The following is an 18,067-nucleotide window of genomic DNA, read 5'->3' as shown; positions in this document are numbered from 1 at the left end:
GAGCTAAAAGACCAATGAAAAAAGATCTCAGGAGAGACTGAAAAAAGGCACTGGGGCACTGTCCCTCTGGAAAAAAAAATTCATTTGAGATCACAGAAACAAAATGTATATTAAATAATGACTATATTTAAAAGAAAACCGACTTCATTTCCTAATAGTTTCTCCCTATAGGTTATTTTTGAAAATGGTAGCTATAAGAAGAAGAAATAAGTTTCAGGAGCAAAATAAAGAAAAGTTTTGACCAGCACACAGTAGATGCTTAATAAATGCTTAATTCCTTTTCCCTTCCCCTTTTTACCAACTTCTGTTATTACGGATTTCCTTTAAAGTGGGAAAAAATGACATGTTTAATATAAAAAAAGTAATGAAATCTATATGTAAAAATCTACCATTAAAAAAAAACAACCAACCTTTGATGATAGTTCCTTTTTTTTAACTTTAAAGTTAAACACAATCACATTTAAAACATATGACAACCCCAACTCCATTCCAATGGATTTTAACAGGAGGGATGTAAACTGTGAAAGAAAACCCAGATTATCAATAAAAATAAAAATGTCCTCAGTGCCGGAACCTATTAAACTAGTCACAGTAATGCTGGAATAAAAATGAATATATTGAGAAGGGCAAAGTCACGTGAGCAGGTAAGAAAATCATATCAGAGTGAAGATCCAATAAGGTGACTATCTGGAACCCATGACACTGGCTGGCTCTCTCTTTTTGGCAACTATTAAAATGATTTTGATAGAGACAACAAAAGCTCTAGCCCACCAGGATCTCCAAGTATGAATATTTACCCAAGATACATGTCATGGGACAGGTTTCTTCCAAATTGCTCAGAAACACTTCTTTTTTGTAGAACATTTTTGTTGGCTCATGTTCTGTTTCTTCAGGGTGAATGAAGATGGGGCCAAAGAAATATGCAGCACCATCCCGGACCCATAGCTTTTCAATTCTACAAAGAAGAGAAGTTTCCAATAAAGTAAGAATTAGGTTGTATTTGGAAATGGCTAATCGATTAAAATAAATTAAAAAAAAATCAATGGTCATTTCTATGCAGATGATTCTAAGATCTGACCCATCCCTAACTTCTCTCCTTACTGCAAATCATGCATTTCCAATTGCCTACTGGGCACCTCAAATATGTATGAAACTCAACACATCCCACACAACCTTTGAGACTGTTCATCACCCTCCTCTCTTTGACACACTTGTGTCTCTAGGATTTTGTGACACCGCTCTCTCCTCCTACCTGTCTAACTGCTTCTTCTCAGTCTCTTCTGCTGAATCTTCTTCCAGGTCAGGCCCACTACCATGGTGGCCCCCTAAAGCTCTGTCCTATATCCTCTCATCCTCCTATACTATCTCACCTGGTGGTCTCATCAGCTTCAAAGAAGTCAATTATCATTTCTACATAGATGATTCTTAGATCTATTTATCTAGCCCTAACCTCTTCCCAGACTTTCAATCATATCAGTGTACTGTACATCTCAAATTGGATGTTCCAAGACATGTTTCAAATTCAACATGTCCGAAACAGAACTAGTTAGCCTCTTCCTAAAACTCTTTCTTCTTCTTAACCTTCCCGACTGTTGTCAAGGGTACTATCATTTGTCCAGTCATTCCTTACTCACACTCATTCTATGTAGCCAATCTTTAGGATTTCACAAAATTTCTTCCATATGTCACCTTCTCTTCACTCATGAAGCCACCTCCCTCACTGAGGCTTTCATTACTTCATGCCTAGAACATTGCAATATCCTTCTCGTTAGTCTCCTTGCCTCAACTCTCTCTATTCCAGTCTACCCTTCACTCTGGTACCTTATTAAAAAGCACAGGTCTGATTATGTCACCACTTCTACTCAATAAACTCTAGGAGCTCCCTGTTACCTCCAGGATCAAATATAAAAGCTTCTGTTTGGATTTTAAAGTCTTCACAACCTGACCCCTTCCTACCTTTCCAATCTTCTTATACTTTACTCCCTTTCCATGTATCCTATGACACTGGTCTCTCTGCCATTCAATCAATCAATAAACATTTATTAAGTGCCTACTAGAAGCAGCTAGGGGGCTTAGCGAATACAGTACTGGGCCTGGAGTCAGGAAGACCTGAGTTCAAACCCGGGCTCAGACACTTATTAGCTGCATGACCTTGGGCAAGTCATTCAGCCTCTATTTGTGTTAATCCACTGGAGAAGGAAATGGCAAACTATTCCAGTAGTTGTGCCACAAAAACCCCTTGGTAAGTCTGGTCCATGAGGTCACGAAGAATTGGACATGAGCGAATGAATAAACAACAACAAAGTGCCTACTATGTGCCAGTACTATGCTAAGTGCGGGGGAGATAAAAAGAGGCAAAAGACAGTCCTTGCCTTCAAGGAACTTACAATTTAGTGGGGGAGACAACATGCAAACAAATATATACAAAGCAAGCTATATACAGGATAAATAAGAAATAATTAACAGAGGGAAGGCATTAGAATTAAGAGGGGTTGGGGAAGTCTTCTTGAAGAAGAAAGGATTTCAGTTCGGATCTAAAGGAAACCCAGGAGGGTCAGTAGTCAGAGAAGAGAAGGGACAGTGTTCCAGGCATGGGGAGAATGTTCCTGCCAGAGAGAATGCCCAGAGCTGAGAGATGGAAGTCTTGGTTCACAGAAAAACCAGGAGGTCAGTGTCACTGGACTGAAGAGTATGTGTTGAGCAGCAAGGTGTAAGAAGATGGTCCCCAGCCACTTCCCACCCTTAATCCTATCTACACTCCATTCTCCCCTGGCCACATAGGCTAGGTCCCAGATGCTCTGTTCATCCCAAACTACTTAGCCACTCCTGGATCCCTCCCAGAGTCTTTCTGTACATAGGGTCCGTCTGGACTCCATTAAAATGCTCAGATTCTTAAGATCTGGCCTGCTTGCATTAGTGATACAAATGCTTAGATTCCTTAAGAGTCTGACTAATATGACAGATTAGTTCTAATAAACCCTGTCTTTGGCTGGGGAAAAAAAAAGGACTGGAAAGGTGGTAGGGTGCTAGGTTATGAAGGATTTTGAATACCAAACAGAGCATTTTGTATTTACTTCTGGATGCAACAGGGAGCTGCTGGAGTTTATTCTGTGGAGGTGGCAGGTGGGTGATATGATTGGACTTGGCTTTAAGAAAAAAACTTTGGTGGGTGAATGGAGGTTGGATTGGGGAGAGACATGAGGCAGGCAGACCCACCAGAACGCAATAAATCAGGCATTAGGTGATGAGGGCCCTTTGAACAATGTCCTCCATCTCCCAATTCCTTGACTTTTTGCTGGCTGTTCCCTACTTCTGCAACGCTCTCCCTCCTCACCTCTGCCTCCTTCAAGTCTCAGCTCAAATGCTACTTTCTGCAAGATGCCTTTTACCACCAGTGTTTTCCCTCCCACTTACACTATATACATCTTGTATGTAAATGGCCATTTGTAAAACATCTCCTTCATCAGAATATGAGCTCTTTGAGGGCTTTCTCTGTGTCCCCAGCACTTGGCCCAGTGCCTGGAACACAGTAAATCCTCAGACATGGAAAAAAAAATAATCAGTCTCTCTTGAATATTCAGATAATAGGCACCATATAGGGTAATTTCAGTGGTCACTCTTATGACGGAGAGAATCTTTTCCTGATTTTTTTTCCAAGTAAACATATGAGCACACACTGATGAAAGAGAACAGAAAGTTCAGCAGCTCCCACTGAGAACAGCACTCCCCTAGCTGCCCAACTTGACTCAGTGATGCCTGGCCGAGATGCCTTGGGCCAAACAGTGCCACAGTCCAAACTCCAGGCTCTATCTTGAGCTGTCATAAGGAAAGAGAGAGATTCTGGGATATGGATGCAAAGGTGGCTAGAAAGCGTTCACATAGGTTGCCACCTCAGGATTCAAATGACCTTGCTTTTTAAATTTATATCATATTCCTTATTACCAGTCTAATTCTCAATGGACTGCTGATTTTTTAATCCATAATATTTTTATACCTATGCTTTTCTAATAGGGAAAAACTCCAAATACTCACCTGCCCACTCGAGGCCGTACTAAGCCATGAGATTTTATGAAAACACAGTCTCCAACCTTCAGCCACATATCATTGTATCGAAGTTGTTCAAAATAGTGGCAGCCTGGCTCCCCATTAGACATTTCTACTGGTACATCTTCTTTCTCCTATAGTAAAAGATGTAGTTAAAAGATGATATGAGAAAGGAAAATGAGCATCAAAGGAAATATTCAGGGATGTGAAAGGGAAGATAGATTTTTAAAGAATATTAACTGAAAAAATTAAACTTCCATCATGGATATAAATGCTGAAATTAGTAAACCAAAGAGCCAGTCCTGGCTTCTCATAGTACTGGACGTTGAAACTTTGTTATAACCTACACTAATGTATCTGGAGGCAACTAGGCAGCTTAGTGGATAGAGTGCTGGGCCTGAAGTCAGGAAAACTTGAGTTAAATTTGGCCTCAGTCACTTACTATCTGTGTGAGACCTTGGGCAAGTCACTCTGTTTGCCTTAATCCACTGCAGAAGGAAGTGGCAGACCACTACAGTATCTTTGCCAAAAAAATCCCACGGACAGTTTGGTCCACGGGGTCATAAAGACTAGGACCCCACTAAATGACTGTACAGCAGCAACAACAATATATCCCTTTTAAGTTATAAATGCGATCGATATAAAGACATTACCACAAGATGATACTTTGAAATATGACTACAATTAACTAAAGGGAATTTTTAAGGGGCATATTTTAGTGACAAGACTAAGATTATAGCTAAACATAACAGAGAAAAAGAACAAATTTTAAAAGGTGACTTAGAATGAACTGGCTTCACTTAGAAGAAAACAGACTACAGAGTGGATAAAAAGATAAGACCCACAATATGTTGTTTATAGGAAAACACTTAAGGTTTAAAATGAGAGGTTGGAAAAAGTTTATTTTATGTTAGCTGACTCCAGAAGATTAGGAGCTGTAATCAAGATTTCAAAGACGGATTAAAGTTAGAAAGTTGAGAGATAACGTTGACAATTAAAAGAAACACTGACAGTGAAAGTATTTTATCTACATGTATATGCATACATATTTGTACACCCCCCCCCACTCCAAATAACACAGAAACTAAATTTTTAAGGGAAAAATTAACTGAAATGCAAAAAGATCTGGATGAAAAACATTAATTTTCAGAAATACCAGTATCCTTTTGGGTTCTAAGTCAAACTACACATATACATTATATGTATGCGTATATATACATCTATACATCCATCCATATGTATGTGTATACGCACACATTTCTCAATCTTCATTCTCCTTGACCTCTTGGGTCACCTTCCTCCTTGATATTCTCTTCCCTCTAGGTTTTCAGGACACAGCTCTCCTGGCTTTTCCTCTACTTCTTCTCTGTTTCCTTTGTTGGATCCTTCTTCAGAGCACACCCTCTGAACCACAGGTGTCCCTCAGGTTTCTGGCTGGGCCCCCATGTGGCTCCAGCCCCCGTGCGTTCCTCTTTCTGCTCTCACTTCTCTGTCCCTGGCCCCCTTCCTCTCTCTCTTCTCCATTGCTGTGGGCAAATTCATACTGCTTTACATAGGGGCCTGCTTAGAAAGTCCACTTATGTAAAGCAAGAACTGTCTGTATAAGGAAGTTGCAATTAAATGAAATAACAGTTTATAGGTTCTTCTTGGGAGCCAAGTAATGGAGCAGGCAGAGTTGGTTTTACCTTGGTACCTTTGAATTGTGCTACTTATGATGGGGATAAACATGCAGTGGAAAGAAAAATTGGATTTGGAGCCCCAGGACATACAAATCCTGACTCTGCCACTTTTTCCTGTGTGACTGTATACAAGCCATTACCTTTCTAAGCTCAGTTTCTTCCTTGGTAAAATGAATTCAAGACTTGAATTTCAAAGGTCATGCCATTAAAAAAAAAGAAATGAGCCAGATCAGATACTTTTCATAGTTATAGCTAAGAGGAGAGTTCTTAACTACATAAGGGATAGAAATGATCAACAAAAAGTAGAAAATTTGTATGAACACAACCAGGAAAAGAAAGGAAGTGGTCACTTTGGAAAAATTTTTTTACACTGACTATCTTTGATGAGAGTCTGATATTTAAGATATATAGGAAACAAACATGAATACTGCAAACACATAAAACCAAAGAGTCATTACTTAATGGAACTGCAAACTATCAAAAACCTTAAAAAAGATCCAAATTGCTAATACTAAAACAAATACAAATAAAAATAATACTGAGGTTTTTCACCTCACATCCAGCAAATTGGCCAGGATAACAAAAGATGGGAATTGTCAATGTTGAAGAGGACGTGGAAAGACAGACACACAAATACACTGTTGGTGGAGCTATGAATCTGTCCACTAATTCTGGAAAGCCTTTTAAAACTATGTTAAAGAGACTAAAATGTCCATAACTTCAGACTCAAAGACCCCAAATGTGAGGCATATACCCCAAGGTATGTGATGTATGGCAGCTAGGTGGCACAGTGAATAGAATCAACGCTGGAGTTAAGAAGACAAGTACAAATCAGCCTCAGACACTTTTTTAGTTGTATGACCTTGGACATGTCATTTAAAGTCAGTTTTCTCAACTGTAAAACAGAGATATATAATACTACCTCCCAGGGTTGTTGTGAAGTGCCTAGCACAGTGACTGGCACACTACAGGCACTATACACATGCCTGTTTCCTTCCTTCCCTTTGCAAGGAAGCCTGAGATAGAAAGGCAGTACTTTTTGTAGTAACAAATAAGGGGAAACAAAGTAAATGTCCATTAATTGGAGAATGGCTAAAGAAACTGAGATACATTGATGTAAATGACTATCACTTTACCATTAAACAAGGAATATGATGAACTCAGAAGAGGCATGGGAAGGCTCATGTAAACTGATGCAAAATGAAATAAGCAATTCTAGGAAAACAATAAATACAATGACAAAAATGTAAATGGAAAGAACAACAACAAAATGAAACCAAATGCTAGCTAATTATAATGACCAAATCTGGCCTTGGAAAAGAGATGAGAAGATGTGACTTCCGTTCACTGGACTTTTGAGGGGAATGGATTATGGGTAGGGAGTTCAGCACAGACTTTCAGACTCAGTTGATGTGCTGGACTGCTTAATTTTTTACCCTCTTTTTTATTCATTGGTGTAAACAACAGCCCTTTGAGTAGAGTAGAGGAAAGGGACATAAAATTAGTGTAAAAACAAAGAAAAAAAATAAAAAAAATTTTAAAAATACATCAAGATTTATAAAAGTTTAAAGCAAAGGAAGCTACAGGTCAGAGACAAAATGCTGATCTCCAAATTGCCTTTTACTGCTAAAATTAACTTGTATGATTCCCAGGAACGTTGTTTAAATTCTTCTTTCCTATTCACCCTTCTCATTACTGGTACAACATCAGATAGAATTGTTTTATAAATATTTTTCTTTCCAAATATAAAACCCTTTATGACTTTCTTCCTCGTACCTTTTCCAGGTTAAGGAAAGTGTCTGCTCCTTTACTATCCTCTGAAGTTTCAGTGTGTTTCTCATCATCCATTTTGTCTGTATTTGCAAACACAGAAGCAACACGCACCACCGGCAGAGGCACATCACGTGGGATAAATCTAACGGAACTGACAGGCATGGTCCACAGCTTAATTTTCTTAAAAGACTTTGTTTTGGCAGAATATCGTGACTCACAGACATAAACATCTTCATCTCGAAAGGTTTCTGGACACAGTTTAAAGTATTCCTGTTAAACAAAGCAATAGCATTAGATTATTTAATGAAATGAAATTACTAAAAAACCCAGAAATGACTAAATATTAAATGCTATTTTTCTGTACAAAGACAAAAAATGAAAACAATTCCTGTTCTCAAGGATTTTCTAATTTATTATAGGAAACAATATCCATACATAGCATGTAGTGAAATACAAAATAAATATAAGGGAGTTAAATGCAAAGTTGTTAGGCAGAAAAAGCCCTAGTAATAATGACAAGTAGCTCACATCTATATCTATTTAAAGTCTGCAAAGCACTTTTCTCTATAAGGAGAAAACTACTCTGTAAGGAAAGGAGTCAATTAGTGTAATCTTTAAATTACAGATGAGGAAACCAAAGTTCTGAAAGATTAATGATTTGCCCACAATCCGTATAAGGGAGGAATTCTGACTCAGATCCCTGGATTGCAGGACCAAACTGCCTCTCAAAGTCATGACTGATGTCACTGAGATCTCCTCTGACCTTGCAATTGCCTGGTAATGTGGCACTCTCTCCACTGCCACCATACTGCTTCTAGGCCTCAGTGTCCTGATCTGTAAAATAAGGAGTCAGACTGGATCTCCAATGTCCTTTCAAACTCTACATCCCATGTCTGCTCTTATGGTCTTTGCTACTCTCCTTTTCCCCTAGCACTGGGATACAGCAAACTGAGAATATAAATACAGAGATCCCGAACAGTTAATTTCAGTTTTTCTTTGAAAATCTCCCTTCAACTGAGAAAACACACCAGTCTGATTAAACATTTTGTTGCTGACAATTAGTTTTTATGTGAAAGAATTAACATTCACTCCACATAAAGTGCTTAACTCTTTCCTTAAATTATTATATGCAATCACACATACTGATTTCAATTAGATTAATACAGTTCCTGTCTTCCAGAGTTTCAAAGTTGCTCTGTGTGTGTGTGTGTGTGTGTGTGCGTGTGTGTGTGTGTGTGCGTGCGCGCGTATGTGTGTGTGCTATGTGTTTTGTGTTTCATTATAAAACAGGTGATGAATTTGAGGGCAGTATCTCACCTTAACAAACATGACTACACATTTGCCTAGGATTTTGCTAACAGGTACTTTGTTGTAATAGTCACTTTTAAAAACTTCTTTTTCCAAAAATTTTCGTGTAGCAAGGTGGAATGTTTCATTTGGCCGATAAAACCAACAGCCACACAACCATTTCTCACCTAAAATAAATAAAAGGGGAAAAAAACCACCACATTAAAGACAAATGTTAGAAAAAGCAAATTAATCTATTAATTCATCTTTTTAGGACCTAAACCCAGTAATTACAGCCTGTATAGTCTTTAATTTTTCTGTCACTGCCTACTCAAAAGAGTTAAGCTAGCCTTTTACCAAATTTCTGCAAACAAGTAAGCAAGGAAACAGCAGTTTAATTACACTATATGCTGGAAGTTTGGCTGTTCTAAGAAAAATGCTCTAACAGGTCTCAAAGAAGCAATTCAAAATGCTAGTGGGTTAATCTCATATCCTCCATCTTTGTTTCTTAAAACATTCCATTACTTCTACCCACAGCAGCTCTTTCCCTCCTGCCTATTAATCCATGCTCCTCTCTCTTCTTCAAAACTCATCTGTAAACATTTGACCTCAATGGTGGGGAAACACAGCTTATTCAATATTTTCCTGTAAACAGACTGCTTTTAAAGTATTCTTTTCATGTGAACATTATTTTAACTTGACTGTAAACTCATGGATAGCAGGAATCATGTCTTTTTTTTTTTTTAAGCCTGAACACTCTCCAGAGCAGGTGGGTCCAGGGTTTTACAAACAATGGGTGCTTGATTACCATTTAGTGATAGATTGTGCAAAGACTTACATCTACTTAAATTACATATGCTCCCAAAACATCCTGTATCCCTCCTCTTGACAGCCCTAGTGAGACCTTGGTACTCACCAGCAGAATCTTCCCACAGTCTTTCAATACAGACTATGTGTGGTTGGAGGTTGGCTTCTGCTGGCTCCACATAGACATAATCCCCAACGTGGTACATGCTGTTCTTGAAGCTACAATCCTGGCTGTATGTTCGATGTAAGATAGAGAGGCCTGCTCCTCCAGAGGAATCCTCACTCTTTTCAGCTTCTTATTTCACAAAGCAGAGAGAAAAAACCATTAAAGAGAAAGTTGAGAATAGCAAGGGCTTTACTTTCATATCTACTGGAAAAGGTTCTACTGTATCTACATTGCATGTGGTGTTTGCTTTTGGTTTCAGATATTTTTTTCTGATATTAAAAATGTCTGTGCCTATATTTTGCAGGGTTTCTAGCATCTCTACTGAGATAATCATGTAGTTTAGGGTTTTAATGTGATCGTACTGATTGTTTTTCTGATACTGAACCATCTTTGCATCCCTGGCATAAAAACCAACTTAATCATAAAGAATGATTTCTTGGATAAATCACTCGTAGTCTGTTTGAGAAAGTTTTGTTTCTAATTTTCAAATCAATATTCATTAATGATATTTGCTTATATGGTTTTCCTTCTGTGTTTTATTCTTCCCTGGTTTAGGTATTAAGACTTATATTTGTCTCATAAAACAATTCTAGTAGGATACATTCTCAATTTTTGAGAATAATTTGTGAAGTATGGGTATTAATTATGTTTTTAAAACTTGAAAGAATTCTCCTGTAAATCATTAGGATTAGGAGTTTTTAAAAAAACTTTATAGCTGATTTTCTAGTTCTTTTTCTGAGACTGGGCTATTTAAAATCTCTATAAGGTCATCTGATAGTTAAGGCATACTATATTTTTAAAAGGTATTCCTCTATTTCTTTTGTATTCTCAGTTTTCTTAGTATATGACTGAATATAAGAGGTTCCAAGTATTCTTTTTATTTCTTCAGGTTTTGTTTTGACTTTACTTTGTTCACGTCATTTTATTTGATTTTCTGCTCTCTTGTTTTTAATCAGACTAGCTAAAGGTTTATCAATTTTATTAGTCTTTTCAAAGAACCAGCTTTTAATTTGATCATGTCTACTTTTTTTTGTTTCCAGTTATTTCTGCTCTAATTCTCAATATTTCTTCTTTTGTGCTTCTTTTAGGTTTTTTTTTTATTTGTTGGCCTTCTAATTTTTTAAATGCATATTCAGTTCATTAATCCTCTCTTTTCCCTATTTTGTTAATGTATGTTGAAGATATATGATCTTCTGCCTGAGGAAGATTTAGCTGCATCCCAGAAATTCTGGTATATTGTTTCTTCATAATCATGTTCTTTCACATAATTATCGTTTCTGTGATCTGTTCTTTGACCCACTTATTATGTAAGATTTCATTTTTAAGTCTCTATTTGGATATGTCTTTGTTTGTAGTCCCTGAACCAATGACTATATTTATTGTGTTATGGTCTGTAAAGGATGTATTTACTATTTCTGCCTTTTTACATTTGTTTGCAATGCCTGTGCCATAATATATGATCAATTTTTGTTAAAGTTCACATAATACTGAAAACCACGTATATTCTTTTGCAGCCCCATAGCAGATGTCATAAGTCTTTTAGTTCTTGTTTTTCCAACAATTTGTTCAGTTCTATATTTTCCCTTTTATCTGTTAGACTCATCTAAAACTGAGAAGGATATTGAAGTCTCCTGTCACTATAGTGTCACTGTCTATGTATTCTTGTAGCCGTTAACGTTTCCTTTATGAATTTAGATGTTAAGACATTTGGACCATATACATTTAGTATTGATAGTGGCTTGTCTATGGCTTCTTTCAACACAATGTAGTTTCTTGTCTGTCCCTTTTTTCTCTTTTTAATGTTTGTTTTTGCTTTGTCAGATAGCATGTTTGCAACTTTCGTTTTTTTTTGGAATGACTTAATGCATAACAAATTTGTTTCTAAACCCATAGTTTTATTCTGTGTATGTATGTCTTTGTTTTTTAAATGTGTTTCTTATAGGCGATAGATTGTAGGGCCTTGTTTTCTTATCCATTCTGTCACTTCTTTTTGTTTTATCTATTCACATTAAAAGTTATGAGAGGGGCAGCTAGGTGGCACAGTGGATAGAGCACTGGCCTTGGAATCAGGAGAACCTGAGCTCAAATCTGGCCTCAGACACTTCACACTTACTAGCTGTGTGATCCTGGGCAAGTCACTTAAACCCAATTGCTTCACCAAAAAAAAAAAAGTTATGAAAGTTGGGTTTATATTTTCCTCCATTTGTCTATGTAGCTTCAGTTACCTTAGCTTAATCTTTTATGATGGCCCAATTCTTAGTGGCTCTCTTCCCCACTCCCCTAATCCCTGCTTCCTGTTGGTTATTCCTTTCCCTTTGGAATTTTATGTTAGCTCCTTTTTCCTTCTAATTATTTCTTTCCCTCTATTTTCCTTTCAGTCCAGTAGATTTCCTCTACTTCTCTCCTTCAATCAGTCCTGTTGGTTTCTTAAATTTTATTTTCCTCCTTCATTCTCTTCACTATCCCTCATACCTTTCTGCCCACTCACAGGCCCTTATTCTCCAGTTCATGGCCCTTATGCTTATCTAGTCCCTTCCTATTTTTTGCGTTCTTGATGGAATCAAAACTTCAAAATATCCAGTCTGGACCCTCCCCTCTAAATAGTTTCTGCCATTTTATTGTAGAGCTTTCTCCTCAATCCCTCTTTTCCCTTGTGCCTCATTCCATGAAAGATGCCAGTTCTTGCAAGTGACAGTGAGAACACTCCCATCCCCTCATGTCCTTGATTATACAGCCTACTAGTGAGTTCTATGCTTTCCCTGGTCATCTTTCTTCACCATTTGCCTTAAAATCTCCTCCATGAGTCCATGCCCTCCTACACTCTCAGTCTTAGTAGCCCCCAGAAGCTCCTCACATTCTAAGGCAAGATGAATGCTATTTTCAAGCATCAAAAATCTGCAACACCCAAAACAAGGTTTTCATCTCCCTTCAGATTCATTTACACCCCTTTCTTATTTCAATTGTCTGGGATGTAGGAGAAGCAAATAATTTCTTCAGGTATGATTTTCTTCCTAAAATGTTTCACATTTCTCTTTATTATTGATTATTTATCTTTCATTCATTAAAGGTTATGCTCAGATTTGTAGGGTGGCTCACTTGGGGCTGCATCCTGAGATCTATTGCTCTTCTGAACACATTATTCCATTCCTTTCTGAGTTTTCTGATGGGTTCAGAATAGTCTTGTGTTATTCATATCTCCTTTCTTGTGTATTTGTAGGTTTTCCTCCTAGTCACTTGCAGAATCTGTTTTTTTTTCTCACTGGAATGATTAAATTTAACCACTGTCTTGAAGTTTGCAGCCTTGCTTTTGTTCTGGATTCTTTTAATTGGTATTTCATTTTTGTGCTTAGAAATTCTAGGCAGTTTTTTCTAGTATTTCTTGCATTATGGTATTCAAGTTTTTTGACCCGTTGTGTTCTCCTTGGGATACCTATAATCCTTTAGTTCTCTCTCTACATCCTGTCTTTGAGATCAATTTCTTTTTATTTCTGCTGTGCAGGCCTTAAATTCGGCTCTCACAATACTCATTTCTCTTTTAAATCACTCAGGAACAGCAAGTTGTGGTTTCATTTTCAACTCATATTCCACAGGATTGTCTGTCCCATCAAGTATTGAATTGTTTCCCTTTCTTCTGTGGTATTTATCCTTAGATGCTTGAACTTGTTTATGAGACCTGAAATCCAAATTTCCTTCTGCTCCTAATGTTTTTCCTTCTTTCCTTTCTCTGTTAATGTTTTCCCTATTGATTTATCTATTTATGCTGAAGGTCTCTGAGTTTTCTTTCCTGTGAGATCTTTGGTAATTTCAGTCCCCCCCCCACCTTATTTTTCCTTATTGTTCATTTTCTGACTCTGTCCCCTCTGGGGACAAATTTCCCTGGGGGCTGGATCTCAAAGGGTCTCACCTTCCTCTCATGCTGAGCAATTCATGGTTCATAAGCATAGATCACTGCTCCATGACTTTTGGATGGACAGATCTGGCCCCACTTGGAAGCTGGGCTATTTCCCTCGAGCTTAGTAGAGTGCCACTTGGTAGAGCATACTCTTCTCCTCCCCACTGCATCCCCAACCTTCCAACTCAGTGGTGTCCTGGCCTGTTCTTTCTGTTTCTTGGGTCTCTGTCCCAGCAGAACAGAGTACTAGAGTACTGCTAGACTGATGCTACTGCAACCCGGGCTGATTTTTATCCTTTGGAGTTTGGATCTCCCTTCTCTACAAGGAGGAGAGGAGCAGGAGAGGGGTTGGGGTATATAGGTTATACTCTATTTCTCTTTTTTTTCTCCTTCAATTAAAAAAAATCTAGTATTTTATTTTTCCTCAATTACATGTAAATACAATTTTTAAAACATTTATTTTAAAAACTTTTGAGTTTCAAATTCTCCCCTTCCTCCCCCCCTACTCCCATTGAGAAGGCAAGCAATTCAGTATAGGTTATACATGTTATAGTTATGCAAAACATATTTCCATATCAATCATGTTGTAAAAGAAAACACAGACCAAAAAAAAATAATAAAGAAAAACAACAAAACAAACCCTCAAGAAAAATAAAGTAAGTAAAAAAGTATACTTCAATCTGTATTCAGACACCATCAGTTTCTTCTTGGAGGATGGACAGCATTTTTCATCATTAAGTCCTTTAGAGGTGTCTTGCATCACATATTGCTGAGAACAGCTGACAATCTTATAATATTGCCGTTACTTTGTACACAATACATTTTGCTTGCATCAGCTCACGTTAGTCTTTCCAGGTTTTTCTGAGAGCATCCAGCTCATCATTTTTTTATAGCACGCTACTATTTCATCACAATTTGTTCAGCTATCCCCACTTGATGGATATCCCCTCAATTTCCAATTCTTTGCCACCAGAAAAGAGCTGCTATAATTATTTACGTACATATAGGTCCTTTTCCTTTTTTTTTCAATCTCTTTTTGAATGCAGACCTAGCAGTGGTATGGTTGCACTCTATTTCAAACTTAGATATGTGTCCTGCCCCTTTTCTTCTATTCCTTCACTCTCATGCTAAGATCTTTTTATTTTTAAATTTAAAAAATTTCAGTTCCACTATGCCCAAAGGGCTACAAAAATGTGCATACCCTTTGATCCAGCAATAGCACTTCTAGGGCTATATCTCAAAGAGATCAAACAAATGGGAAAAGGACCCACATGTACAAAAATATTCATAGCTGCTCTTTTTGTGGTGGCAAAGAATTGGAAATTGAGAGGATGCCCACCAATTGGGGAATGGCTGAGCAAGTTGTGGTATATGAATGTAATGGAATACTACTGTGCTATAAGAAATGGGTGAACAGGCTGACTTCAGAAAAACCTGGAAAGACTTATATGGTCTGATGCTGAGTTAAGTGAGCAGAACCAAGAGGACTTTGTACACAATAACAGCCACATTATGTGATGACTAATATTGTTAAACTGAACCCTTCTCAGCATTACAAGGATCTAAGACATCTCCAGAGGCCTCGGGATGGAAAATGCTGTCCACATCCAAAGAAAGATCTATGGAAATTGAATCGTTATCACTTATTTTTACCTTCTGTTGAGTTTTGTTTCATCTTTCTGATGGTTCCTCCTACTGGTTTTAATTTTTACTTACAACTTCACTAATGTGAAAATATGTTTAATGGGTATGTAAATGTAAAGCCTATATCAGATTGTGTGCCATCTTGGGGAGGGTGGGGGGGGAGGAAGGGGGAGAAAAATTTTCAACTCAAAAGCATATGGAAGTGATTGTTGATAAATCAAAATAAATTAATAAAATTAAAAAAAAAATTTCAGTTCCAATTTCTCACCCTCCCTTCTCCACCCATTGAGAATGCAAGAAACAATACTCATTATACATAGGAAGTCATGTAAAACATTTCCACATCAGTCATGTGGCCAAAAAAAAGGCAAGAAAAATAAAGAAAATGAAAAAAATACTTCAATCCACATTCAAGAGTTCATCAGTTTTCTCTTGGAGGTGGGCAGTATTTTTCATCATGATTACTTTGGAAGTGTGTAGATCATTATATTGATCACAGTAGCTAAGTCTTTCACAATTGATCATTATCACAATACCTCTGTTATGTAGATTGTTCTCGTGGTTCCACTTATTTTACTCTGCATCAGTCCATAAGTCTTCCCACATTTTTCTGAAGTCATCCCCTTTATTACTTCTTACAATGCAATAGTATTGCATCACAAACATATATCCAACTTGTTTGGCCATTCCCCAACTGATGGGCATTCCCTTAGTTTCCAATTCTTTGCCACCACAAAAAAGAGCTGCTATAAATATTTCTGCACATATGGATAATTTTCTTTTTTCTTTAATCTCTTTGAGACACAGACCCACTAGTGGTATTGCTGGGTCAAGGAGTATATGCAGTTCTATAGCCCTTTGGGCAGAATTCCAAATTGTTTTCCAGAATGGTTGGACCAGTTCACAGTGCATTAGTGTACCTATTTTTCCACATTCCTTCCAGCATTTGTCATTTTCCTCTTCTGTCATGTTAGCCAATCTGATAGCTATGAGTTGGTACCTCAGAGTTGTTTTAATTTGTAATTCTCTACTTATTAATGCTTTAGAATATTTTTCATATAACCATTGATAGCTTTGATTTCTTCTGAAAACTGTTCATATCCTTCAAACCATTTATCAACCAGGAAATAAATGGCTCTTATTTTTATAAATTTGGGCTCAGTTCTCTATTTATTTGAGAAATGAGACCTTTATCAGAGAAACTCGCTGTAAAGTTCCTCGCCCCCCCCCAGCTTCCTGGTTTCTTTCTAATTTTGGCTGGATTGGTTTAATATAATCAAAATTACCCATTTTACCTACCATGATCCTCTCTATCTCCTTTGGTCATAAAATCTTCCCTTATCTGTAGATTTTTCCATGCTTCCCTAATTTGCTTATATCACCCTTGACGTCTAAATCACGTACTCATTTTTAGCATATCTTGGTATATGGTATGAGATGTTAGTCCAGGGGTGGGGAACCTGCAGCCTTGAGGCCATATGTGGCCTTCTGAATGTGGCCTTTTGACCAAGTCCAAGTTCTACAGAACAAATCCTTTTATTAAGGGGATTTGTTCTGTGAAGTTTAGATTCAGTCAAAGGGCTGCACCTGAGGATGTAGAGGGCCACATGTGGCCTCGAAGTTGCAGGTACCCCACCTGTGTTAGTCTATGCCTAGTTTCTACCATATTATTTTCCAGTTTTCCTAGAAGTTTCTGTTGAATAATGAGTCCCTGCCCCCAAAGCCTGAATCTTTGAGTTTATCGAACACTAGGTTACTGTGGTCATTTACTGTGTATTGTGTACCTTAAAAGAAGTAGCTGGTGACACAATGCATAGACCACTGGGCCTGGAGACAGGAAGACCTGAGTTCAAATCCAGTCTTAGATACTTCTTGTGTGTGACCCTGGGCAAGTCACTCAACTTCTGACTGCTTGACAAAATGGATCTACTGGAGAAGGAAATGGCAGACCACTGCCAAGAAAATCCCAGGTGGGGTCACAGTCAGACATGACTGAAACGAGTAAACAACATTAAGTACCCTAATCTATTCCACTGATCAACCACTGTTTCTTATCCAGTACCAGCCTGTTTTGATGATTACTGTTTTATAGTGTAACTTGAGATCTGATATTGATAGGCTGTCTTCCTTCACTTTTAATTATTTTGCTTTTTTAAGTGACTTGCCCAGGGTCACACAGTAAAGTGTCAAGTGTCTGAGGTCAGATTTGAACTCAGGTCCTCCTGACTCTAAGGCTGGAGCTCCATCCACTGTGCCACCTAGCTGCCCCTTTTCCTTCACTTTTATGCAGGCATACCTTATTTTACTGTGCTTTGCAGATACTGCTTTTTTTTTTTTAAATAGATTGAAGCTTGTGGCAACCCTATGTTGAGCAAGTCTATCGGTGCCATTTTTCCAACAGCATGTGCTCGCACTGTCTCTGTCATATTTTGATAATTTTTGCAATATTTCAAACCTTTTCATTATTATTACATCTTATCTCTGATCAGTGATCTTTGATGTTACTATTGTAATTTTTTTGGGGCACCACAAACCACGCTCACATAAGAGGCGAACTTAATTGATAAATATTGTGTGTTCTGACTGCCCCACTGACTGGCCATTCCTCCATCTTTCACCCTCTCCTCCAGCCTTCCTATTTCTTCAGACAAAATAATATTGAAGAATGTTACATAAATTTAGCTGAGAAAGCAGCAACAGGGTTTGAGACAAATGACTCCAATTTTGAAAGAAGCTCTACTGTGGGCAAAATGTTATCAAATAGCATCACATGCA

At 37.7% G+C, this 18,067-nt stretch overlaps 1 protein-coding gene across 28 annotated transcripts in view; it reads right to left on the bottom strand.

The window, feature by feature from the left end:
• Positions 1 to 18,067, bottom strand: part of PBRM1 (polybromo 1) — a 120,456-nt gene that overhangs the window by 18,868 nt on the left and 83,521 nt on the right. For 19 of the 28 annotated variants that reach the window (XM_020971512.2, XM_078152315.1, XM_078152320.1 and 16 more), the window contains 5 exons: positions 9,700 to 9,885; positions 8,814 to 8,971; positions 7,500 to 7,766; positions 4,033 to 4,178; positions 798 to 955 (listed from right to left, as the gene is read on the bottom strand). In XM_020971512.2, the coding sequence (XP_020827171.1) occupies positions 798 to 955; positions 4,033 to 4,178; positions 7,500 to 7,766; positions 8,814 to 8,971; positions 9,700 to 9,885 (915 nt within the window). The remainder of the gene's footprint in view (positions 1 to 797; positions 956 to 4,032; positions 4,179 to 7,499; positions 7,767 to 8,813; positions 8,972 to 9,699; positions 9,886 to 18,067) is intronic. The other 9 variants (XM_078152299.1, XM_078152314.1, XM_078152301.1 and 6 more) reach the window with 1 other exon arrangement.

This window comes from Phascolarctos cinereus, unplaced genomic scaffold, assembly GCF_003287225.1.
Source record: "Phascolarctos cinereus isolate Bilbo 61053 unplaced genomic scaffold, phaCin_HiC Scaffold_4;HRSCAF=312, whole genome shotgun sequence".
In the NCBI taxonomy this organism is placed as follows: Eukaryota; Metazoa; Chordata; class Mammalia; order Diprotodontia; family Phascolarctidae; genus Phascolarctos; species Phascolarctos cinereus.
Note: the sequence above shows the minus strand (reverse complement) of the source record. Positions and strands in the feature narration are given on the sequence as shown.